The sequence below is a fragment of the Oryctolagus cuniculus genome, chromosome 15, assembly GCF_964237555.1.
Source record: "Oryctolagus cuniculus chromosome 15, mOryCun1.1, whole genome shotgun sequence".
Lineage (NCBI taxonomy): Eukaryota > Metazoa > Chordata > Mammalia > Lagomorpha > Leporidae > Oryctolagus > Oryctolagus cuniculus.
Window position 1 is genome coordinate 53,884,201 of NC_091446.1, and position 27,694 is coordinate 53,911,894.

The window sequence follows — 27,694 nt, forward strand, 5'->3', positions numbered from 1 at the left end:
TTAGTGTCAAGTAGAGAAGTCAGTTTATAAATTTCTGGAAAACTTGACAGTGGACCTCAAAGAAGTGACTTTTTTTTTCTTTCCTGTTTTCTTCATGTTGCAAATGTATTTCTAGAAGTGAACTGTGTATTTTTATCCAGCCAGGTGCTGGAAATCTAAGGTGGAGAAAAACAAGGATGAACATTAGAGAAAAGGAGTGGCACTTGAAAATGTCACTGTAGATAATGCCTATTTTGCAGACTACTTCAAAAAAGGTTAAAGCATTTTTTTAAACATCTGTGGTTCTAACATATTTTCAAACACACACACACACAACACAGTCAACAGCACCACCACTATCATTACCACACGTTCACAATCACACATTTGTTTTTAAAGAGAAATTATTTTTTTAAAAACTAAAGCTGTAAAAAGTGTTTTTCCTTAATTATTTTAGAACTTTTTTGATAATTTTACAAGCTACTTGAAAAAGTAGAAAAGAGCCTGCGCCGCAGCTCACTAGGCTAATCCTCCGGGTTCTAGTCCCAGTTGGGGCGCCAGATTCTGTCTCGGTTGCCCCTCTTCCAGGCCAGCTCTCTGCTGTGGCCAGGGAGTGCAGTGGAGGCTGGCCCAAGTGCTTGGGCCCTGCACCCACATGGGAGACCAGGAGAAGCACCTGGCTCCTGGCTTTGGATCAGCGCGGTGCGCCGGCCGCGGCGGCCATTGGAGGGTGAACCAACAGCAAAAAGGAAGACCTTTCTCTCTGTCTCTCTCTCTCTCACTGTCCACTCTGCCTGTCAAAAAAAAAAAAAAGTAGAAAAGAAAGTCTGCAAAGAAGCTATTTTTCTCTATCCAACAACTAGTGTCATGGGTGAAATGAATAATTAAGAAATATTGTCATGTGCCATATCTCTAGGAGCAAAAATACAGCTGTTTGTACACTTTGTGTGAGTGTCTGTGTATGTGTGCAGCTAAAGTTCCATGAAAAGTTAATGAAAGTAAAACATTAAATCTTTGAACCAAGCCATGAATCCTCATGGCTGGGTCAATATTTGGCTTCTTTCTAAGAACTTAATGATCAGTAGGGCACACTTGAACATTTTGTTTACAGGTCGAGAGCAGTATAATAAAAGTGGAGACCTTGGGGTATTCATTTGGTGCAGCAGTTGACAGGCTGGTTGGGGTACTCCCAACCAATATCAGAGTGCCTGGATTCAAGTCCCCACTCTGTTTCTAATTCCAGCTAACTGCTAATGCACAAGCTAGGAAATAATAAGTGATGGCTCAACTAATTGGATCCCTGCCACCCCCATGGGACTTCCTGGCTCCTGGCTTCAATGTGGCTCAGCTTTGACTAATGTAGGGACCTACAGTTGCAGGCATTTGGGGTGTGAACCAACTGATGGAAGATTTCACTTTGTCTCTCATTTTCTCTCTATGTCTTTCTGACTTAAAAAAAAAAAAAAAAGTGACCTGCATGTGCTTTTTACATCCTTATCTCTAAAAATCTAGAAACACATTATTTTTTAAGACAATCATTGTTTAGTGCAATGTATAACTCTGAAGCAAGCATCTTGGTAGCCAATATTGTGATAAGGAGACTTACCGGAATTTCTCTCCATTCTTGTTATTCTATTTGTTATGATGGGTGAGATTTTCCTTTAAGTGTCAACTATATTAGGACTGCAGTAAAGAAGTGATTTGACTCCTAAAACCTAATCTGCAGTGATAATGTTTGCATTCAGCATTCAGCATTGTATAGGTGATTTCATATCCATGATCTGGATCCTAACAGGCTACTTTTTCATGTTTATGTCTTTAAAACTCTTGTTAGCTTCAAAAATATTCCTTTGGATCAAGCCTGACTGGAACATCATGAAGAGCAGGACATTTCCATTACTTTAGTTGTGCTGCTTCCTAAAGAGATCGGACTAAGGGCTAAGGTCACAATCGTCATAACTATTTGTTTTTCCAAGCAAGTAGATCCTGCCAGATTCAGGAATGTAGGTACCAAATTGGTCATCTAGGAAAATGTCTTCATGCCATAGGTCAGGGTGTTTTCCTATTACAAGTCATAGGTGAATACATTTAGGTTGTAGTGTAAATGGAAAATGTAAACAGAAATTAAATTACTTTTTTCTTATGAAAAATTCAGAAGATTTTAATGCAAACTCTTCTAAAATATACAGCACATATCTGAAAAAAGGCAATGTGGCTTAGTGAAAATAGTTGTTCATTAGGTTCTAAGTGCCAGCACTGTTGTTGATTAGCTGTGTGGCCTTAGGAAAATTATTAACCTTTTTGAGACTCAGGGTCCTCTTTTATAAAATATAAATATATGCACCATGCCTAACTCATGGAGTTGCTGGGTCTGTAAATGAGAAAGTATAACAGAAAACACTGAAACATGGGAGATGAAAGATAATTACTGTCATAACCAAACTTTCCTAAATGAGTAGACTGACAGAGTTACTGTTTCTCTCTTTATTCTGACATTTCTTATTTCTTTGAAAGCAATTCTCATCCTTTTTTGTCTTTCATACTGTTTCTACTTCCATCTCTGTTCACTCAGCCCAATTCAATCTCTGGGCACTCATTTTAATTCTCAGTGTCAAATCTATTACTACTAAAGGTTCAATTTCTTTTGTAGTATGGAAATTAGAGAGGTACTGCCTGGGGCTCAAAAATCTTTTTTTATTAAAAAGAGAGCTTTTGGTTGCATGCTATTTGTTGTAATGGGATTTGACCTATATATCAATTAACTGTGCAATGCATTTATATTATAAAAGCATTTGGGGAAATGAATTGTTATTGTGGATGATAGCCATGTCATAGAATTGGAGGTGAAGGAAAAAATTGATTCAAATCACCAGAGCTTATTTCCATACTCCTGAAAGAAGTAAGTAGTAAGGAGATTGAAATAGTTCCCTAACTCCTTATGGTGCATGGCTTTGAAAAAAGCCATGCTCACTTGAACCAACCAATCTATAGTTACAAAAATACTTTTGCTGTAGACATAGACATAGTCTATGACTTTAACGTATTTAGAAGGAAATTTAAAGAGGAAAAATAATGTCTTCATGCTTATGTTAGTGGGATTTGCTTGTGGATTTCTTCAAAAATATCCCACAAAGCTAAATTCCCCTCTGTGTGCCTAAAATTTGGAACAAGCATTTTCCAGATAAGGTTATATTTTGGAGATTTAGCCCTGCTATAAAATTACTAACTGTAACAAAGTAATATGTACAGAGCTAAATTCTCACAGATCTTGCTTAAAGTGTTTTATGAGTTAAGGTACCAAAACATAAGTACGGTTCATCTGCAGCAGAGAAATGTAACCTGAACCTTGATGTTCAAGCTGGACTCTGGTGGACTTCACCAAGTGGCCTTCTCAGAGTGGTAGAGGAGCATTAACAACGAGATGATGGAGCCCAGACTAGAACATGTTGACTAGAGCTGTCCCTGGAGGATATAGCTCAGTTAAAGTTCTCTGGGGGCAGACATTTGGCCTAGTGGTTAAAATGCCAATTAAGATGCTCACATCAGAGTGCCTGGATGTTACACCCAACTCCTGCTCCAGACTACAGCTTCCTACTGATGTAGACCCTAAGGGGCAGCCATGATGACTCAAGAAATTAGTGGCTCCCTGGCTCCAGTGTGAGAGACTTAGATTGAGACTGTGCCTCCCAGCTTGGGCCCAGCCCAGTCCTGGCCATTTCAGGCACCTGGGAAGTGAAACAGCAGGGATGGAAGAAGCTCTGTCTGTCACTCTATCTCTGCTGATCAAATAAGTAAAAATAAAGATTATTTCACTTGAAAGGCACAGTGACATAGAAAAAGAAATAGAGAAAAAAAAAAAACAATTTACATCTGCTGGTTCACTTTCCAAAAGTCTGCATACCACTGGGGCTGGATCAGGCTGAAACCAGGAGTCAGGAGTACCATCCGGTCTACCACTTGGTGACAGGGACACTTGAGCCATCACTCCATTTGCAGGAAGCTCTCAGTAATGTAGAACAAGGTAGCTGGAACTTGAATTGATAATTTGATATTGGTTGCAGGTGCCCCCAATAAATGTGGCTTTACCACAATACCAGCCTTTAAATATATTTTTTAATTTTAAAAACAAATCTCCATATAAAAAATAAGAACTCTCATTGGAAACCATTGTTTATTTTATAGGGCTTAGTGGTCTGATCCATACAAGCCTGCCTTTCCCTACAGTGGATCTCATGGTCCTCTCCTTTAGCCTTAGTTGAGGGCTTTGCAATAGCATTTCTTTTTCACTGAGAAGCTCATGAAATCCTTGGAAGTGAATCTCCTATAATCTGCAAAGGTGTATTTTAAGTCAGACTATTTTAAATAGTTCCTACGATTTTGATTATGTCTACATAAAAGAGTACAGATGAGGGTTTGGTTTTGACTTTGGTTGTGTAGTTCTTAAAAATGTTACTTTCCAGTACACTAGATTATTGAGGCCTGCTCAACTTCAGCACAATACAGAAACTCATTGAAACCACAAGGATTAAAACCAAATTCCCACTTCCCCTTATAGCATGGTATGGGTGGGCGAGTGAGTCTTTTTTTTTTTTTTTTAAGCTTTATTTATTTATTTGAAAGGTAGAGTTACAGAGATGCAGAGGCAGAGGGAGAAAGAGTGCGGTATCTTCCATCCACTGGTTCACTCCCCAAATGGCCTCACTGGCGAGAGCTGGGCCAATCTGAAGCCAGGAGCCAGGAGCTTCTTCTGGGTTGCCCATGTGGGTGCAGGGGCCCAAGCACTTGAGCCATCTTCTACTGCTTTCCCAGGCCATAGCAGAGAACTGGATAGGAAGTGGAGCAGTCTGGTTTTGAATTGGCACCCATATGGGGTCCTACCTCTAGAGGTGGTAGCTTTACCTACCACGCCACAGCACTGGCCCCAAGAAGAGTGGGTCTCATGAATAAGGTCTCTAATACAGGGGGATGGCATTGTGACACACTGGATTAAGCTCCTGTTTACAACACCAGCATCCCATATCAGAGTTCAAGTCATTGGAGACCATGATTAAGTTCCTGGCTCCTGACTTTGGCCTGGCCCAGCACTGGCTGTTGCAGCCATTTAGGGAGGGAACCAGTAGATGGAATATATACATATCTTTCTCTCCCTCTCTTCCTGACACTTTCCCTTTTAAATAAATAAGTAAATCTTTTTTAAAAGAACTGTAATGCAAAATATTAATTAATATGTAGTCTTAAGCATTAAATGAATATAGTATTCTTTTTGGTTCTTTGACAAGTCATATATTCACTTTGTTTTAATAGTGGCTTCTTATTTAATCCTTAATAACTCAAGTTTCTTAGAAAATTGGATTATTGAAATAAATCAGATCATACTGTACAAGTAGTTTTTTGCTGAATATTCTAATTTCCTACTTTTCAAAATGAAGTACCTGAGTCCCATGATGCACTTCAAGAAGCCACAATGATGGCATGATGCTAATCAGATATAAAAATATGGCTGGTGAAAACCTGTGAAAGAGGGGGAGAAAGATAGTTCAGCTTTAACAGAAACATTTTTAAGAAAAGATACTAACAATTGCACATACCCTGACCACACTGAGTAGAATCTTTTTAATGTAAATGTTTATTTCAGTAGGAAAGAAAAGCATTATGTGATTTCTGCCATATGGATTATAGAAAAACAAAGTAACTGTAAAAGGCACTAGCAGCAGCTGTCATTCTCACTGAATTCCTAATCCAATTAATAGATGTTAATTTTAACATGGTTTAATGGGACACTGCCAATTAGTTACAGCCATAACACTGGATATTTTGTTTTTTTATATGTTTTATAAAAAGCAAATAGAACAATATTAAATCTCCTTGGATTTTTTTTCAATATTGCCACTTTAGAAATATTGGTTACATTTTTCAACATTAACCTGGCATTTTGAAAGCTCAAATAATAACATCCTCCTAGAACACAAAAAAAAATCAGGTGAAAGAATGAGGAAGGACAAACATCTAGTAATTTTGTGCAGGTTTGCTAAACGTGTGAAGCAAAAAAACAAAGAGCAGCTGAAGAGCTTGGTCCTTTTTAAAAGGCTATCTATGTTCATTGTTTCCTGGTTCAAAATTCAGACTGGACTTGAAAGGCTGGGCTTCTGTAGGCAGAAACGCTCAGGTTAAAATGCTAGTTTTGCCATTGACCTCTCAATGTGTCTCCTAATCCACAGCATTGGGGAAGTCACTGCATCAGTCATTTCAGGTTGCCATACAAAATACTATAGATTTTGTGACTTACACCACACAGTCATTTTCTCATGGTTCTGGAGACTGGGTGTCCAGATCAGGTGCCCGCATAGTTGGGCTCTGGTGAAGGCCCTCTTCTCGCTGGTAAACGATGCCTTCTCCAAGTACCCTCACACAGCCTTTCCTTGCTGCGTGTGCAGGAAGAGACTTCTCTTCCTTAAAAGCCCAGCAATGTTATTGCATTAGGACTTCACCCTTATGACTGGATACAATCTGAATTACCAAATTAATTCCAAATCCTGTCACAGTTGGGGTTAAGGCTCAATTAGTCAGCTTTTGTTTCCTTTAACAAAAATACCCAAGAGGAATAACTTAGGAAGGAAGATGAGGGTTTGGAGATTCACAGTCCAAGATTGCATGGTACTGTTTGTCTTGTTTACGTGGAGGCTGATAATGGCAGAGTATGCACAGAGGAACAATCACATGCAAAGACCAGGAGACAGAAGGAGCAGCTGGGCTTAAGTCAGCTGAAATAATCAATACTCTGGGAACTACCTTCTAGGGGCAAGCTTCCAATGACCTAAAGCACTCCCACTAGGTCTACCTACCAGATGTCATTATAAGATCAAGCTGTATCCTTAATCTATCAATTATTAAAATAAGATTCTGGAGTCTAAGTGTCTGCATAATTTTGAGATCCATATCCTATTGAAACTGTAATGATGCTTCAGTATGTGAATCTGGAAGGGGACATCATTCAGCCCATGGCAGTCACACTGATATCACAGAGGTTTTTATTACATCTTCTATAAGGTAGTTCCTGTCAGAAGTGGGAATTCAATAATAGGTCAACAATTATGCTCTTATGGGAGATTCTCCAATGAAACTGTGTTCTTAAAAATTTGAAATACCATAAAATATTTTTTCAAATTTATTTCTTCAAATTTCCCTTTAGATTGAATTCTTGCTTTAACATTTGAATGTCAAAATTGTAAGTCAGTCTGTTTTTATTAAAATACTTTTAGTAAGGTGAGCACTGTAGTACAGCAGGTTATACTACTGCTTGGGATGCCCACATCCCATATCAAGGTGTTGATTTGAGTTTAGCTCCTCTGCTTCCAACCCGGCTTCCTATTAATGTATCCTTGGAGGCAGTAGATGATGGTTCCATGCTTAGGCCACTTCACCTACATGGCAGACAAAGATGGGGTCCCGCAGTCATTTCAGAAGTGAATCAGCGGACAGAAGACTGCTCTCTCTCTAGCTTGCTCTCTCTCTGCCTTTCAAGTCAAATAAATAAATGAACTTTAAAAAATACTTTGAGTATACATATGTGGCAATTTAAAGTAACCTGGGAAATAGAAATGTTAATTGTCCCATAGCTAGCACTATTTGAAATAAAATTATGTTATTATAATACAATGCAGAAAAGTCAACAAACTGAATGAAAAAAGAAAATTTAGAATTTCTAAAATCTATTAACCTTTTCACTAATATCTTCTGTCAACTTCTGGGGAGAGGAAGGGAAAGAGGACAAAAGAAAGAGAGGTCTTTAAAAAATAGAGATGCTCGCCCACCTTTGATTTCCTGCAAAACCCAATTTTGAATCAAACATTGTAAATCATGATATTTTTAAAATTTGACTTGGAAGATGACCAGGCTGTGGAGAAATTCCAGAGGTCTGAGTTCAGCATGCTCTTAGAAAAGAAAAATTAACTCTTTAATCTTTCATATCAAAGGAAACATCAAGAGAGATTATTTCCTGTGTGAAATTGAGATGGAAGCAAATTCTAATCTGTGTAACAGTTGGAATATTTCAATTTTTGTTTGTACACTTAAAATCTTGTCTGACCCACAATCTTATTGACTGCTTTTGAATTAGTTTTGAAGTTAACTCCTCTAACAATACTTTAACAATAATAATCCAGGGAAACAATAGATTGGATGGATATATATTAATGCTTGGAAGAGATTAAAAATAAAATGAACAATACTCTTAACATCTGCTATGCCTAAGATTTAGTTCTACAATCAGAAAAAAATATCCATTTCAATGTACAAAGTTACTTCAAAATGTTCATGAAAATGGAAACTAAAAGATAAATTGACTTTGGTATAAAAAAATTTTGAAATCCAGGTTTTTTTTCATAATCTACATTTTCCATGAACTTTTTAAAGTATTTTATTTAATTAGGAAACTGGTTATATAAGAAAGAAAACTAAGAAACATCAAGTTTTAATATTTTCTGTGTTACCTAACATAGAAAACATAAACTCCATAATCTGATATTCAAAACCTCCATTATCTTATCTTTATTCTTTCCCTACTGTATTTTACCATGCTGAACAATTCAGTATGTTAACCTGCTGTGTATTTCAAACAAAACAAAATGTTTAGGAATGCCTTCCTAACTTCAACCTCTCCTGAGACTCATTTGACACAAAGGAAAAAGGAGGTAGGAAGATGAAATCATATCGATGGCTCAAGAATTCATTTTATATATAAATATATGTGAATATATATTATACATATAATATGTATTCACAGTCTTGCTTAGCTAACCATGAGTCTTTTCTAACAACATGCTTGGATAGGCATTTAGCCTAGCGGTTAAGATGCCAGTTGGGATGCAGAGTACCTGGCCTCAGTCTCCAGCTCTGGTTCCTGATTCCAGCTTCCTAAAGATGGGGACCCTGGGAAGTAGTGGTATGGCTCAAGTTCCTGGGTTCCTTGCCACCCATGTGAGAACCCTGGACTGAAATTCCTACTCCCAGCTTCAGTTTGGCCAGTCTTGGGCTTTTGGGGATTTGGGGAGTGAATCAACCAATTGGAGTAAAAGCTCAAATCATTAAAAAAAGAAAAAGAACAACCTGCTCTATATTCTTCCAACTTGGCGAATCTGAGAAGAGAGGTCCTGAAATGTTTTTTGATAAAAAAAAAATCTCCCCAAATAAATGCCCTTCTCTTACATGTCTGTGTATCAATACCCGATATGTTTTTTTGGTTTTTGTTTTTTTTTTTTTTTACATTTCTTTTTAATGAGAGACAGAATGACAGAGAGAGTGTTGCATGCAATGCTGTGTTAGGATGAAACTGGGAACTGAAACCCAGTGGTCTTCCTTGTAGGTGTCAGAACTCAATTACTTGAGCCATCACTGCTGCCTCCCAGAATTTGCATTGACAGAAAGCTAGAGTCAGGGGCAAGCATTTGGCACAGTGATGAACTCACTGCTTGAGATGCTTGAGTTGCCCATATCCCATATTGGAATGCCTGATTTGAATCCCAACTACTCCTCTTTTGATCTAGCTTCCTGCATATGCATCTTGAGAGGCAGCAGATGATGGTCCAAGTACTTGCGTCTCTGTCTCCAACTTAGGAGGCCCAGATGGAGTTCTGGGCTCCTGGCTTCAGCCTGGACCAGCCCTGGCTGTTTTAGGCATTTGTGAAATGAACCAGTGGATGAAAGATCTCTCTGTTCCTCCCTCTGTGTCTCTGTTCACATAAAATGAAAATAAATGAATGAAATTATATAAATATTTTATATAACTGTATATAAGTTAAATAAAAGATATATAAAATTATATATGTGCATATATGATATATCAATATAAATAAAATACATTTTATGCAAGATATAAACATATATGTGTATATATATGTAAATATATATATTACATATATATATGATGAAGTCAGGAACCAGAACTGTGAATTGAACCTAGATACTCTGATGTGAGACACGGGCATTTTTACCCAAGCCTTAAGTCGTAGGCCAAACACTTCTAAGCCCACCCTTATCAGCCACCACCATCAGTTGTATTTTAAGTACTCAGCAGGAACTACTCTTAATCTATATTTCTCTTGTGACCCAATGCATTATGTACTGTTTCATAGTTACGTGTATATCAACTTTATATGCTTAAAATAAACTCCTTGAAGGCATATCATGGGTTTTATATCTCCACTACATCATCTCCTCTCCCCAGTGGTGTTAGGGTCTTAGGAAATCTTCAGTTAATGATTATAATGTAAACAATTAAATGTTTGAATATCTGAATAATGAATACAGGAAGGACTGAAGAAATGAATAGAGGTGGCTGATATCCACAAGAACTTTTTATTTAAGGAGGTCTTATAGCAAGTATGCTTTTTTAGTTTAAGTAATACAAATTTCATATATTTCATGTATGCATATTTAGGAACAAAGTGGGGCTTCCACTCCCTCTTGCCCACATTCCAACCCTTTCCCCCCTTCAGATTCCCATTTTTAATTTTGACAATGATCTATCATCAGTTTACTTAGTAATCATTTGGTTAACCCTACTCTAAGAACAGTAAATAGCTTGAAGAGAAAGAAAGCAAAACAAAATAAAACAAAACTAAACCAAAGATTGTTCCTCAACGGAAGAGACATGGGCTATAAACAATCATCCATTTCCCAATGTCTATTTTGCTTCAATACATTACATTTCAGGTATTCTATTGGTTGCATCGGGTCAGGGAAAACATGTGTTTGTCTTTTTGGGATTGGCTTATTTCACTAAGTATAATGGTTGTCAGTTGTGACCATCTTGTTGCAAAAGACAGGATTTCATTTTTTTCACAGCTGAGTAGTACTCCATAGTATGTATGTGTGCATGATAATTTCTTTATCCAGTCAATAGTTGATGGACATCTGGGTTGATTCTCTATCTTAGCTATTGTGAATTGTCCTGCAGTGAACATGGGAGTACAGATAACTCTTTCATATACTGATTTCTTTTGGTTTGAGTAAATTCCCAGAAGTGGAATGGATGGGTCAAATGGTAGGTCTATATTCAGATTTTTGAGCTATCTCCATAGTGTCTTCCACAGTGGTTGCACCAGTTTATATTCCCACTGGGAGTGGATCAGGGTAATTTTTTTTCCCCACATCCTCGCCAGCAATTGTTTTTTGTTGATTTCTGTATGCAAGTCATTCTAACTGGAGTGAGGAGAAACCTTGTGGTTTTGATTTACATTTTCCTGATGGCAAGCAATCCTGAGCATTTTCACAAGTGTTTGTTAGCCATTTGAATTTTCTCTCTTGAAAAATGCCTGCTTAAGTCTTTGCCCGTTTTTTTACTGGACTGCTTGTTTTGTTGTTGTTGAATTTCTTGAGCTCTTTAAATGCCCATCAACAGTAGGCTGGATAAAGAAATTATGGGATATGTACTCTATAAAATACTATGCAGCAGTAAAAAAAAATGAAATCTGATCATTTGCAACAAAATGGAGGAATCTGGAAAACATTATGCTGAGTGAAATAAGCCAGTCCCAAAGGGACAACTATCATATGTACTCTCTGATTGGTTACAACTAACTGAGCACCTAAAAGGAAACCTGTTGAAGTGAAATGGACACTATGAGAAACAGTGACTTGATCAGCCCTTGTCCTGACTGTCGAAGAACAACTTACTACTTTATCCCTTTTAGTATTTTTGTTCTACTTAATACCATTAGTTGAACTCTTTAATTAACACACAATTATTCTTAAGTGTTTAAATTTAACTGAAAAGTGATCCCCGTTAAATATAAGAGTGGGAATAAGAGAGAGTAGATGTACAGTTCAGCACATGCTCAATTGGACTTACCCCTAATGGTAGAGTTAGAAATGTGCCAGGGGATTCCAATTCAATCCCATCAAGGTGGCATGTACCAATGCCATCTCACTAGTCAAAGTGATCAGTTTCAGTTCATAATTGATCATAATGATGGGATTAAGTGTCAAAGGGATCACATAAACAAGACTAGTGTCTGCTAATACTGATAGAATTAAAAAGGAGAGAACAATCCAACATGGGAAGCAGGATTTTAACCCTTTTATCAGTTGTGCAGTTTGCAAATATTTTCTCCCATTCTGTCGGTTGCCTCTTCATTTGTCAATTTTGGCTTTGATTGCCTGTGCTTTTGTGGTCTTTTCCAAGTTCTTTTCCTATGTCATTATCTTGTATAGTTTCCCTCATGTTCTCTAATAATTTGATGGAAACAGGTCATAAATTTAGGTCCTTGATCCATCTTGAGTGGATTTTTGTATATGATGTAAGGTAAGGGTCTAATTTCATACTTCTGCATGTGGAGATACAGTTTTTCCAGTACCATTTGTTAAAGAGACTGTCTCTGCTCCATGGACTGATTTTAGCTCCTTTATCAAATATAAGTTGGCTGTAGATACACGGATTGCTTTCTGGGGTTTCTGTTCCATTGATCTGCAAGTCTGTTTTGTGCCTTTTGACTGTAACTGTCCTGTAGTATGTCTTGAAATCAGATATTGTGATGCCTCCAGATTTGTTTTTGTTGTATAACATTGCTTTAGCTATTCAGTGTCTCCATATAAATTTCAGCATAGTTTTCTCTAGATCTGTGAATAATGTCATTGGTATTTTAATTGGGATTGCACTGACTCTGTAAATTGCTTTTGAACTGTAAATTTCATAAAACTTAAAAGACGAAGATTGCCTCTTCTCATTCATCTTCACAAATTCACTACATTTCTTGAGATTCGGTGTACTCACATCTAAATAATACCTCATAGGGTAGTTCTGAGAGCTAAATGAGACAATATGTGCCTTGCAACTGACATTGTAAGTGCTTGATAAATTCATTTGCTGCTTTCCCTAAGCCCAACTCTGCAAATTTACTGATGGTTACATATTTGGTAGCCTTGCTTGCAAAAGACTCAGGGGATACCATTTTAGAAGATTTTTTTCTTTAAATTATAATCAGTTATATTTTTAAACCATGATTTTCACAACTAAACCTACTTATGTCTCCTTGAATTGAGGGATGTTTTTCACACTGCTGAGGATATTATAATGCCTAACTTCATAATTGAAGTTAAATCAATGACTGTCATACTGCTATGGTTTGCATGGGCTGCTTACCCATCACAACCTACAAAATGATGCATGTTCAGGGCTCTGCCTGTCTCTTGGGCTCTTTCCTTTTCCAGTTTGGTCAGTTTCAGAAGAGAAGCTCTGAAATGGCTTAAGAGCTAATGTGTCCCCAAATTAAGATCACTTGTCCCTCTTCCTCACCGAGCTCTGTTATGAAAAAAAAGCTAAGAGCCCTCCTAACTCATCTTTTTATTCTTTTTCTTTTTCTTTCTTTTTCTTTTTCTTTTTTTTTTTTTTTTGACAGGCCGAGTTAGACAGTAAGAGAGAGAGACAGAGAGAAAGGTCTTCCTTCTGTCGGTTCACCCCCCCAAATGACCACTACGGCTAGTGTGCTGTGCCGATCCAAAGCCAGGAGCCAGATGCCTCCTCCAGGTCTCCTATGTGGGTGCAGGGGCCCAAGCACCTGGGCCATCCTCCACTGCCCTCCAGAGCCACAGCAGAGAGCTAGACTGGAAGAGGAGCAACTGGGACTAGAACCTGGTGCCCATATGGGATGCCAGTGCTGCAGGCAGAGGATTAACCAAGTGAGCCATGGCGCCGGCCCTAACTCATCTTTCAAATGTATCTCTGTCTCCCTAGAAATACCTCTTTCTTCCATTTTTGACTTGATTGCCTCCTTTTCATAGTTCAAGTCAGCTCCATGAGACTCCTCCCAAAAAAACCTTTCCCTGTCCCTCAAGTCTAAATTAGCACTCCCTGTTCATTTTTACTCCATAAATTTTCAGAACTTATAATGATAAAGGTACAGATGTACAAGCACATATATATGAATTTGATATAATTTCATGGTTATCTCCTAGCAATTCTAAATAAGACAAGCACAGAACTATATATGCCTGCTCATAATTACACCCTTTGCTCCTTCCAGAGTGTCTGGTATTTGTCTGGTATTTCCCACAAATATTTAGCAATTCAATAAGGGCCTAGTAGATTTACAGCTTCAACTTCTTTGTTGCTGGTTCAGGTTTGATAAGAAATCTCATCTTGAAATATCATCATAAATTGATTTTTATTGGAAGTTTTACTGAAGGAAATTCATTTAATATTGTTCTGTCCCTATGAAAGACTTAATATTTCAATGTGACATTATAGCCATTATTTATTATTTTGAGGGTTTGCAATATTCTTGATCATGTATTGCCAATGCAATTCATTTTCAGAACCAAAGAGAATATGAATAAATCAGTTCTATTCTCCCCTTTTACTGTGTAATTAATCAAATTGCATGCCCTTTCTTGGGAGTTACCAAATAATTTCTACTCCAGTCTTTGTCTTAATGCATCAGGAGTAAGTAAATGCCAAGTAGCTTGAATGAAGATTAATACTATAGAAGATAATGGCTATCTCGGAAATAATATCATGTTTGTGGATATTGTTTATAAAAACACAATGCAGTAAACTGATAAAAAAATTGTAAATATATGATTAAATGAGTGAGATATGTCCAAGTGAGACATTTGTACAAGTTTGTTAATATTCTGTTACCAACGAGCTACTGGCCCTTAGCAACTCAAATTTATCATAATTCCAGTTAGAACTATCCTGTCAGAATACTGAAGTTACCCCAAATAATACTTTAATGCCAAGTTACTTTGCATTGTTAATTTTTCTAAATTAAAATCTTTCTTAAAATATTATTTCTTTTCAGTTTTGTTTTAATCTCATAGCCTTAAGCTTACATATTAAATCTCTTTAAAGTACAACAATAGTGGAAATATCACAAAGAACTTTGTTTATGTATTGTGAGCAGATTCACTTCTTTATTAATTAAGTATATATATAAATAAATATATAAATTATATTTAGCATGCAGAAATATATATTTAGCATGCAGATTATATATTTCTGCATGCTAAACATTTCTCTGAGCTCTTAAAGAGCTATAATCATTGTTTTTTTCAGCTCATTTCATCCAAAAAATGCAATATTTGTCATACAAAGTTGTCCTTTCAACAAATTATAATGCTTTTCACAACGTGATTATGTCACAACATTTAGCAATTTAGCCCTACAATGGATTTTATTTACTTTAATTCTCCATTACTCTAGAATTAAGATTTCATATTTTTCTTTCTAAAAATTACATATATTGCTATTTTCTTATTGAAGAAGTAATATTTATTTTAAAATATATATGCAATATAGATAAGCATATAAGAAAAAAATTAACCATAATATCACCCTCTACCCTATTTAATTTGGTCACCTGTATAAATCTAAAACTATTATTTAAGTGAAGCAAAATTAATGCTCAAAAATTCTTTCAATGTGAATCAGATTTTATTTGCATTCACGTCTCACTATTTCCTAATGTATAAAAATAGAGTACAATTCTAAGAATAGACCCAAGTTTAAAAATCTCATGTCAAAATACCATGAGTGCCCTCAATAAAACTTCTGAATCACTTTGTAGTAATGGGTTTGTTTTCATGGAAAACTAAAAGTAGGTCAAAATACCCTTTAATGAGCCCCTCACCCCTATCTACCAATTTAATGATTGTCTGCCATCCTTACACGTAGCTTGGACTCCCTAGGTGGACCTTAACGTATAAAATTTCCATCTAGATATCTAAGCAAGGGCTCTCTGTTAGTGCACAGGGCAGAAATGTTGGCCAATAACAGAGCCTCAGTATTTCATCTCTCTGTGATCTCTCAAAATGATCTGAATGCCTAGGAAGTCACTGATTGCAATCACCATTCATTTATCTTATTACTATCACCTCTCATCCCAGAGTCCTTTTTGTGTGCCTGCCCACTGGCAAGCGCGACCACAACTCTAAGGCCAGAAGTTCATGAGAATTTCCATACATGTAGGAAACTGAATATAGACTTCTGACAGATGCCAAGTTCAGATGATGGTTTGTTTTCTCGGAGATCTTATGGGACATCATACAAATAACAGCAGAAAGAGATGGGGAAATGTCAAATGGATTGGGAATAACCATTAAAGCAGAATCATTCTTTGTACTTCCAATGGCCTTGAATGCACACATTTAGGTTTTATAAAGAGAAGATACTTCTGAAGATGAATATTAGAGTTCTTAATGGCAATTTTCATTGTTACCAATTGTCTCCTTTTTAATAGTCATATTTCCAAAATATGATATAAACTGTTGACAAAATTAGTACTCTATATACCACACAATGTAAAAATTTCCAAGAATATGTCTAGAGCAAACATAAGCATTATTAGAACAGAAATAATTCACATGCCAACTCTTACAGTGTGCTTCACCATGACTAAACTAGTTATAGGTACAAATTATGAATCAATTTTAGGATCTATATATTGTTTGTCTCAAAAAATATATGCTAGGTAGAGAAAATCATGACTTTTTAAAAATGAATTCAGGCCGGCGCCGCGGCTCACTAGGCTAATCCTCCGCCTTGCGGTGCCGGCACACCGGGTTCTAGTCCCGGTCGGGGCGCCGGATTCTGTCCCGGTTGCCCCTCTTCCAGGCCAGCCCTCTGCTGTGGCCAGGGAATGCAGTGGAGGATGGCCCAGGTGCTTGGGCCCTGCACCCCATGGGAGACCAGGAAAAGCACCTGGCTCCTGGCTCCTGCCATTGGATCAGCGCGGTGCGCCGGCCGCAGCGCGCCGGCCGCGGCGGCCATTGGAGGGTGAACCAACGGCAAAGGAAGACCTTTCTCTCTGTCTCTCTCTCTCACTGTCCACTCTGCCTGTCAAAAACAAAAACAAAAAAACAAAACAAAACAAAACAAAACAAAACAAAAAAAAATGAATTCATCCTCACTGAAATTCCTAAGGGCCACCATCAGGATACCCCTTCAACATGTAAAGTCCTCCCTACGCTTTCCTATGACCACCTGCTACTTTAAAGGCCAGGACAGATACAACTTACCTCAGAAAACCTGCCTTATCCAAAATTCTATCTTACTGATGGTATCTTGCTTCTGCAGCCTTTCAACTTATGGAAAATAATTTTTTTCTCGAATATGTTTTTTAATGTTCTCATATAACTACATATATTTTATATTCCACAAAAATACCATTATATCATTTAGTGCAAAACATGCTTGTTTAATCATTAAATGAACTAAACTTACTGTTGACTGCAGGAATTTTGATGTTCTCTGAGATGATAAATGCCTTATGAATGCTACTTATATAATGTTTCAGTTTATTTTATTCTAGATAAGGCATGGCTTTTATTTCTGTTCTGTGGAAATGTTAGTTCTTCATTTTTAGACCCGAACTGAAGAATTATCCCTGCTTTTTTTCTTTCTTACAACCTGTTTTACTTTTGCAAGGATGTCTGCTTATGCAAGAGTTTCTGGGCCATGTTCATGGAGGGCATGAACTTTTCGGATTATGATATAAACAAAACCATCTGCCCCTTAGCAGGTTACCTGCGATTTGCCCACCAATTTTGGGGGGAAAATGACACAACTTTGACACTTTATCCATCAGATAAAATCCTTATCCCTAAAGATCATGAAGTTGTACTGACTACTGGCAAAATCCAATTTGGTTATTGAATGCAGAGCACAACAAACAGGGTGGTGGAGTAGGGAGAGGAATAAACAAAGAACTGATTAGCAAGGTTCAGTCCTGGGTATGGGACTCCTGTAAGTCCAGAACCTTGGCTCCCTCCACTATGATTGAATGAGTGATACCTGCAATGCAAATGCCTAGCTTAGTAAGGAGGAGTGCTCTCCAGATGCTTAATATTTTTGTTATGATTTATGGTTCCCAGTTGTGGCCTTAGATGAATGATTTAGCCTTCTTGTGCATCAGCATCCTTACCCTAAAATGGTGACAATGATAGCAATGCATCCAGGGGGTCACTGTGACCAATTTACATGTGATTTGGGTATAAAGCATGCTTGGGGATTCTCTGTGTTTAATAACTGATAACTGTGCCCAGTTTCATTATCACCATCAGCTTCATCCTCATCCTCATCACTGTTATTAACAGGCTGGGTAGGACACAGATGCTTTTCCAGGTGAAACAAATTTTATATATGGGACAAGAGACTCAATCTGGGAAGTTATAAAGAAAAAGAACACTATAGTGCCAGACCAGGACTAGGAGTAGCACTGAAGTTAGAAGATGTTTTGTTTATTAAAAATTATTAATTTTATTATGATAGGTATATAACATAATGTCAGTTGTATATTATCTACCTCTCTGAGGTAGGTTAGACAAGATAAAATATAATTTCCCTCCTTAAATAACTATGAGAAGTAGGCTTATATTCAGAGACATCTAACAAAATCAATATCCACCACAGCATTTAAAAATGCTCATTTATTTATTTTCATTTTATTTGAAAGACAGAGACAGACAAACATATGGAGTGAGAACTTCCACCTGCTGGTTCACTCCTCACAAATGTCTAAAATAGCCAGGAGTGGGCCTGTCTGAAGCCAGGTGCCCAGAATTCAATTCAGTTCTCCCATATGAGGGGCAGGGATCCAAGTACTTGAGTCATCACCCGCTACTTGCCAGAGTGCCCATTAGCAGGGAGTGAAGAAGCCAGGATTCACCATACTGGGACTGGTTATCCCAAATGGTGACTTAATTGATGTGCCGAACACCTGCCCCTCACCCTAGTATTTAATATTAACAATCCTTATGTCCTTAATATTATTTAAGTGTGAATTTCATATAAAGTGGGTGTTTGGTATGGCAGTTAAGTCACCACTTGGAAGACATGAGATCCTGCACTGGAGTGTCTGAGTTCTCGCTCCTCTCTTCCTGCTAATGTGCAGCCCGACAGGCAGCAAGTAATGGCTCAAATACTTGGGTTCCTGCCATTCACATGTCAGATTCCATGAGTTCCAGGCTCCTGGTTTCTGCTCTTGTTGGCATTTGGGGAATGAACCAAAAGGTTTCCCTCTCTTTCTTCTTTCTCTCTCTCTCCCCCTTTTTCTCCCTCCCTCCCTCCCTCCTCTCCCACTCTCCCTCTCTCCCTCTTTCTCACCTTCCCTCTTTCCCTCTCTCCCTCCATCTTTCAGATATTTTTTAGGTACATCTTATAGTACCTACCTTAAAAACACTTTAAAAAAGAAATGCTGTTTTTTTGTTTTGTTTTGTTTTTGACAGGCAGAGTGGACAGTGAGAGAGAGAGAGAGAGAGAAAGGTCTTCCTTTTGCTGTTGGTTCACCCTCCAGTGGCCACTGCGGCCGGCGCCCTGCGGCCCGGAGCACTGCACTGATCCGAAGCCAGGAGCCAGGTGCTTCTCCTGGTCTCCCATGGGGTGCAGGGCCCAAGCACTTGGGCCATCCTCCACTGCCTTCCCGGGCCACAGCAGAGAGCTGGCCTGGAAGAGGGGCAACTGGGACAGAATCTGGCGCCCTGACCGGGACTAGAACCTGGTGTGCCGGTGCTCTAGGTGGAGGATTAGCCTAGTGAACCGTGGCGCTGGCTAGAAATGCTGGTTTTATTTAACAACATAATGTATTCAACTGAGACCTAACTCTCCTGATATTAGTAATTCAGGGAAATTTCTAGAATAGTGAGTCACACGCACATGGGGAGAGTAAACCTTGATGTAAATATGAATTTTCTATTTTAAAAAAGTTAAACTATTCAGATTTGTTTTAATGCTGCATACATAATATCACTGGCATGACAAAGAAAAATGGGTGAAATTTAAAAGTAGGAAAATATTTATACTGAATCATGGAGCTACCCCCACTAATCTGTAGTTTATTTTTCTTCCAGATACAAGAAATTACAAAATATCAGTAGCCTTAATGTTCAGTTCTAAAAGTCTTGGTTGAACACATTCATGGAGAAAGCATTTTCATCATTCTATTGTTCAGTTTCTTGAGGTTTTCATTCTAATTGCAGACACAATTATTATCTTGGTCTCAAGTCCACTGTGAAATAAGAGAAGAAAATATGACATCTTGGAAGTGAAGTACAGTACTAGCTTAAGAAGGCTCTTCCTAAACCATGACTTAGTTTACTGAGAAAAGTTGTCTGCTGGTAACATTTAATGTGTGCTTCCGAAAGGACACAAATTTAAGTTAAAATGTTGGCTTTGAGCTCAAGGCTTGGAATACAAAACAGACATACCCACAAACATAGAGAATGAATAATATAAAATTCCAGATACTTACTGTTGGCAAGGATGATTATATCCAAAACACAGTGGAAACTATTATTGGAATAACTAAAGAGCTAAGGAGAGAATCCAGGAAAACCGAAGAGTAAGTGTGAACAGAGAGAGAAATAATCTATCTTTTGGGAGAATTTGCAGTGTCCAACTTGGCCATATGGAAGTCAGAGGATGTCCTTCCAAATCCCTCCATCTCTTCATCTCTGGAGTCTAAAAAGACTTGATTTGGGGGAAGAGAAGAGTGTTTTTACTTCCCATCTCTTTTTTGATGGAGGAGAGTGCATAATATGCATGGCCCCCTTCTCTGGCCTCTCTGTTCTTCTGGAGCACTCTTCTGATACTTAGTTCCTTCTGTCCTCTACAGCCTCCGCAGCCAGGCCTCGACCATACAAATGAACTTCCCTGCACATCCCCTCACTCTATAACCCAGACCGCTTAAGTCTTCATCGTTCTCATCACTCATCTGTTAACTTGCTTAATGTTACCTATTGATTCATGTGTTTCTTAATTTACTTCTTTGCTTATTTTCTGAGGCCTTGGAATAAAAGTGCGAGTTTTTTGAAGTCAGAATTATACTTTAATTCACTTCCATGTTCGCATTACATGAACAGTCCCTAACACATACCATCAAAGTTCCATACCTTATAATTGAATGCAAAATGATGAGACTGTGTCTGCTCGAGAGAAATCTGCTAAAGGTTCCTTAACACTCACCAACTCATCCAAGATGACTCCTACCGAATGTAGCCTTTTCACTCCCCACTCCAAAATCAGCTTGTACCCATTTCTCCTGTTGCAGCTCAAATTCTAGATAGTTCCCACTTCCCCACTCAGTAAACTGCATCACATCCTTTCTCCTCTAAATTGTTCAAGAGACCAGTGGATAAGCGGGAAACTGGAGTCTTCACTTTGCTTTCTCGTAATTGGCATCCCAGTGATCCTGGATGAACTAACCTAACAGCTCTGTGCCTCAGTTCCTCCTCTAAAAAAACAAAAACAGAAAATAATTACAGCTGTTGTCAGGATTAAATGGGATAATCTAAATGGAGCACTTGGAGGAGCATGGAACATGGTAAATGCTAAATATCCATAATTGTTCTGAGTCCCACATATTGAAGCATTTACTCAAAATGCTACTTTTACTTTAAAATTTCTAGTGTGTTTGTTTTCTGTTTCTTCTGGCTGGCATACTATCATGTCTAGCACAGTGTCATGTATGCTTATTAAGCAATTCAACAAAGACTTCTCTGATTGAGCTTGATAAACTAAAGGGAAAAACAAAAAAAAAAAAAAAGAAAAGAAAAATGACCAAATGAGCAACTTATTATCTATTAATTCAAAAACTATGTTTTCCTTAAAATTCTCATAAAGAAAAAGCTCAGTACTTAAAACTGTGTACTTTTGCCAGTAAATTCATTTAGATTTTTACTTACTCTCAGATACTGCCTACTCTCAAGTGAACAGGCTTCAAACTTGTCATAATCTTGGTAATTTTTCTATTCCCTAAAGAATATTTTATCACTATTGCACAAACTGCAATATTGTTTTCTATTTGACTTTACTTAAATAGTAATTCACAGATCCATTGAAATCTTGCCCAGATAATGGAAAATAAAATCAAGAATAGTTTAAGCTAGGTGATATTACTTTTCATCTTACAAAGATGTAAGTTAATATGCACATGAAATAGATACTGGATTTTTTTAAAAGGAAAAACTCCACTAGCATACATTTATTGAATTTAACAAGGCATGTGTTATTGGCTCACTCTTTCTATCCTATAGGATTCCAACAAATTAAACTTCTCTAACTGGCAAGTTAGTAGTGTTGATGTAATGTTGCTTGTCCCTGGACAGCTGAGCTCAGCAACTCTAGTTCCATTTTTCCTTTCCAAAGGAAGGCTCAATAAACATTCCTTAGACAAATGTAATATGTTTGCTACATTTCAAGAAATTTAGTTCATATTTTCCTCTATAGTTCCGTTCATTGTTCCATGAGTTTCTGCAGATTTGGTTTGTTTGGGTAACAGTGTAAATTGTAGTAAAAAGAACAATATTCAAAGTAGCCCAAAGTAGTCCCAAGGAGGTTCATGGATCTGATATTAAAGGAAAAAAGATTCTTTTCACTCTACATGTATATATTTTATTCCACCATTCAGATATTCTATTTACTCCCTTCTTCCCTCACACCCTCCCTTCTATCCTTTCTTCCTTCCTCATTCCTTCCTTCTTTCCTTTTCATTATGGGTACATAGTAGCAATTGAAGTGGTTCTGTTCTTCCAATGTTGCTTCTTCCTCCTCTTCTTCAATTTGTAAACACAGTAATTACTATTGATAAAAATGGCAATTCTTTTACAAGATCACAAAATATCATGGACATAACCTCTTGGCCAATGATTTATAATTTAATGCATAAAAATAAATAAAATCTAATGCATTATTTTAACACCAGAAAAATATTTTACAGTATAAATACACCATAATTATCAACTAGTCCTTTGATGCATAACCAGATTTTTCCCAATGTTTTCCACCAACAAATTGGAGGTTAAAATTTTTGTTCATGTCTTTTCATATGGGTACTTAGGGCTCCAAGTGGGAATTTCAAAACATTAGACCAAGGAGTTAAAGGCTTATCCATCTGTATTTATATAGATCTATATAGAGATCTTTATGTATTAATATTTCCCTACATAGAGGTAGCATAGATGTTGCCACAATGTTTACCTCATCTCTGTTTTATTATATCAGCTTAGGTTTTCTGATGGAAAATTTTTCTTAACATTCAAAAAACAACAAAACATTATGCCTTGCTTTACTTTGAAAACTTCAACACAGAAATGAAATGTGCCTTAAATCAAACTTCTTTTTATAGTTCCCATGTTATTTCATGTTAACTCCTTATTTTTTAGTGGTCCATCCTCTGATCATTTTTTCCCACATTTATGACAGAACACTGTGAGGGCTTTATCCCCCTCACAGATGACCGTATTTGTTAACATCAGTAGAAGGAAGCATTACATTGCATCACATCTCGCTTCAGCATATTTACAATAGCTCATTTGTTCTTCATATTTTATAGTAAGCCTATTCTGTCAACTTTTTACGTTGCCATTTCAAATATTAGTCAACATACAGACAGCAAGATTCTTCTTCAGTTAGTGTTATAATTTAAAATATACATTATGGCTATGCTCTTCTGAAACAAAGGTGAAAGGAATGTTTTCCTTCTTTCTCTGAGCCAGTAGTTTACTGGTTAGTCTCTTATGTACAATTGCTTGACTTGTGCAGTTAAAATGTGTCTGGGTAACACAAGAATAGTTTTTAATAAGAGGAATAACTTAGGACTAGAAAAGACCAGCCCTTTCTATTCATTGAACATTAACATATATCCTTTCATATTTTTCCAATACTGTAAGTATAGTTACAGATCAGAAACTGAGGCTGAGAGACAAGTAGGTTGCTCAAGGTCTCACATCAAGTAGGAAAGCGCACATTCAACCCTTTTATAGGAATCTGAGGCTCACACACTACAATATTCCTAGCTCCCTAATTAACTCGACTCACTGATCATCATCCGTTTTCATACCATTTTTCTCCTGTTTGTAAGTTATGTGTCAGTCTGAACGGCAGTCAGTGATGCAGGCATGAAGGTAACATTCCATTGGCTACAGTAAGGCTACACAACTGCAGTGGAATGAGGCGCTCTGGTCTACTGCTGAAGGGGAAGGAGAGTGAGTCCAGGTCCTGCTACATTCATTGGCCTCTCTTCTGAGGTTGGCATTTCTCCCACAAACTTTGATGGTTGGTGGCAGGGCAATTCTACATGGAGCAGTTTTCTGCCTCAGACTTCACTCTCCTGATAGTGAAGATATTTCTACCCCGGTGTATTAAATCTACCCAGGAAAACCTAGATCAATGTTCTACTACCTGGGAAACCAACACACAGTTTTCTCTCTTTTGTTTCTTTAACCTTAAGGCTTAAGGTTTATTTGGAATATATATATATATATATATATATATATATATATATATAGAGAGAGAGAGAGAGAGAGAGAGAGAGAGAGGAGAGAGAGAGAAAGAGAGAGAGAGAGAAATTTCCAAAAAGCACACTGGAAAGTACCTCAGATGTCTCATGCTTAATAAACTGTGGAAAGGGAAGGGAGCCTAGTAACATTCTAATCTATGCAGCATTAAATTGATTCTTAAATAATTTGAGCACTTATAATTCTAGGAGATTTCCAACAGTGTAAATCTCAAGTACAATAGACATCCTGAATAGTGACAACCCACTGTAGAGGTGGGTTCTTTTCCCTGAACATGATTGGCTAACTATAATTCCATAGTGTATATAATTCTTAAATTGGCTGATACTATTTTATCCTTTGTCCTTGCATTAGGCATTTTGGATAGTATTGACATGGATGCAAACACAGCTTCACTCTTTTTAAAGGTGAATACAGAGGGAGGCCTCCCTTGAGAAGTTTGGGATGAGAGTGAAGGTGTGGGTAGGTGGAGGCTGTGTGTAAATGGCATGAGTATCTTTTTCTTAATTCTGCTACTGCCAATCAGGTCTTTGGGGAAGGAGATAAAGCATAATGCAGGGCCCATAATTCTTGCACGCTGAGGTTAAGAATGAACCACTACCTGCTGATCCTTAAACCAGTGTCGCACACAACTGGTTCCTGGCAAGATCAGCTGGCCATTAATCTTAGCTCGGAAACCACCAAACCCAACCAAACTCAAGACACCTTTAGTTCCTGCAGTGCCGGAGAACCCTGGAAGCTTGGGGATGGAAGGAAAGGAAGCGGCTGAAATCCCAGACGCTCCCCGGAGTTGGAAGGAAGAGAAGCAGAGAAGAGGTTGAACCCGCAAACGTGGACAGGGACTTCTCTCCCTGGAGGAGGAGGAAAGGGCGGTGGGGGGCGGGGTGCATGCAACTCCGGCAGAAACCACTGATGTTCAGCGAAAGGCATTCCTACAACTGCGCGCGCACGCACTCAGAGGAACCCTGGCGTACCCACACAACCCAAAGTCAGAAATCAGGACACATGCCAACCTCTTTGTCCCCAGGACCACCCTGTTTGGGGGAGCACTCTCTGCAAAACAGACAAGCGCTTCCTTCGTTTGATCTCACCTTCCAAGTTTCCAAACCTGGGACAGGGTGACTCTTGGCTGCGCTCTTGGCTCCAACCTACTCCAGGTTGCCCTGGGACCCAAAGGTGCCCTGGCGTGCCCTAGAAGAGCGGAGGCATCTCGCGCGCCTTCCAAGCTCCTGGCGAGGACAAAGGGGACCCGAATTCCAATAAAGAATCAGCGGGCTGTGGGGTGATGGGCTCTAAGGCTGCTCGCCAGTGCCGCGGGGGACAATACCCAGAGCCCCCATGCGCTTTCCCTTTCCCGGGGCACTCTCACCATTTGTAGCCTCGGCCGCGCTTGAACTTGAGGGTGAGCACAGTCTCCAGAAGAAGCAAGAGGTTGAGCAGCGCTAGCAGCCAGAATCGCGGCTCCTTTTTCACCTCGGTCACTCGCCAGACCCCGACCAGGGAGTGCAGCACGAACAGCAGCCGGGTGCCCAGGGCATTGAGGAGAACCAGCCCCTCCATATCGGCCTGTGAGCACTGCCCACGGATCCCTCCGGAGACACGCGGAGCCCGCCTGAGGGCACGGACGTGACAGCACTGAGACCTGCGGCTTCTGTGGTCCCCCCACAGCCGCCGGCACGCTCTGCCTGGTGGAACAGGAGAGCGCGGCTCGCCCCTCCCCCAAACTTCCTGAGAACTCTTCAAAGAGGGGAGACTCCAACCCCAGCTTTTCTAGACTGCTGGGTTTTCCGGAGAGTCTGAAACCGAGCTGCCCCGGCTCCTGGGCGTTATTCTCTGGCTCTGCCCATCTCCCTCCCCATGCCAGGGGACAGTCTCCATCCCTGGCCTCTGTCCCCACCCTCGGGCCCAGGAGTAGGAAAGAGGAGGAGGGGATGGACTGAAGGTCAAGGTGCTGCCAAGCCCGGACAGCGAGAGCGAGCGCCACTGGGCCACCTCCTCTTTACTTTTCCTCCACAGCGCTCTCTGGCATTCACTCCCACGCTTCACAGGAACACGCTGTCCTGATGTTTCGAAGCTGGGACGCAGGGAAGCTCAAGAATCTGCAGTCCTAGCAGTTTTGGAAACGTGATTACTTAAGCCCCCCGCTAGGGAAAGGCTGGGGCTGTCTTGAACCTCACTTAATGAGTCGTCTTGGTAGCTTTCCCTCTAGGAACCAGAGTTGTTAAAGCAAAGACAAAGATGTCTTTATGCCATCTCCCTACCCCACCTCCACCATTGTTTCTTGGATAAGATATATATGGTAGCAAAATAGGTGGGTGGAAGGGATGATGAGAAGGCGCGGAATATAAAGCCAAATATGACATTAGAAGGTGAAATTCATGGATCTTGGAACTGCATTCTTGAAACCAGTGACCTAAGAATCGAACTCTTTGCAGAATCCAAGGCAAAGAGGAACCTAGTCAAAGTTTTCCAAATCATCTTCGTGATTTTTGTGTTCTTGTTTGGAGCCCTAACTCCTATGCTACTCTTTTCTTTACATTTTTCTTTAACTGGACTTGAATTTTTACCGAAATAAATTTATTTTAAAAAGAAACTTTAGAGACCAGAGTTGTAGCACAGCATCTAATTTAGGCAGGGCTTGGAGTGCTCCCATCCTGAGGCCAGTTTGAATCCTGGCTCTTCCTAGTAACACTCAGTTTCCTGTAAATGTGTCGGGGAGGCAGAGGATGGGGGATGATGCCTCAGGTCTGGGCTTCTGCTATCCACTATCTAACAGACTCTGATGGAGTTCCAGGATCCTGGTTCCGCTTGGCTCAATTCTGGCTATTACAGGCATTCGACGAGTAAATCAATGGATGGAAGACCTCTCTAGTGTGTTTGCCCTTGTGCTCCCTCATGCTGCTTTTCAAGTAGATGAAAATAACTAAAAAAAAAAAAAAAAAAACACGTAGAATGTGTAACAACCAAAAAAAGAAACTTTGTATCACTTTTAAACGGATAGCCAGTATACTTGGTTATAAATAGATGGTAATTATAAAAATAATTAGGCTGGTGTTGTGGCTCACTAGGCTAATCCTCCACCTGCGGCGCCGGCACCCAGGGTTCTAGTCCCAGTCTGGGCGCCGGATTCTGTCCCGGTTGCTTCTCTTCCAGTCCAGCTCTCTGCTGTGGCCCGGGAGGGCAGTGGAGGATGGTCCAGGTCCTTGGGCCCTGCACCCGCATGGGAGACCAGGAGGAAGCACCTGGCTCCTGGCTTCAGATTGGCTCAGCACGCCGCCGGCTGTTGCAGCCATTTGGGGGGCGAACCAATGGAAGGAACACCTTTCTCTCTGTCTCTCTCTCACTGTCTAACTCTGCCTGTAAAAAAAAAAAAAGAAAAAAGAAATGATGGCCTCTTTACTACCAAGCAAGAGTGTTCTCTTGACCA

General features: G+C 39.0%; 1 protein-coding gene across 1 annotated transcript in view; it reads right to left on the minus strand.

The window, feature by feature from the left end:
• TMEM26 (transmembrane protein 26) overlaps positions 1 to 26,305 on the minus strand; it is a 56,510-nt gene extending 30,205 nt beyond the window's left edge. The window contains exons 1-2 of the mRNA XM_002718471.5: positions 25,637 to 26,305; positions 5,412 to 5,490 (exon numbers count right to left, since the gene is read on the minus strand). Coding sequence (XP_002718517.1) covers positions 5,412 to 5,490; positions 25,637 to 25,827 — 270 coding nt within the window. The 5' untranslated portion in view covers positions 25,828 to 26,305. The remainder of the gene's footprint in view (positions 1 to 5,411; positions 5,491 to 25,636) is intronic.
• Positions 26,306 to 27,694: the final 1,389 nt, after the last annotated feature.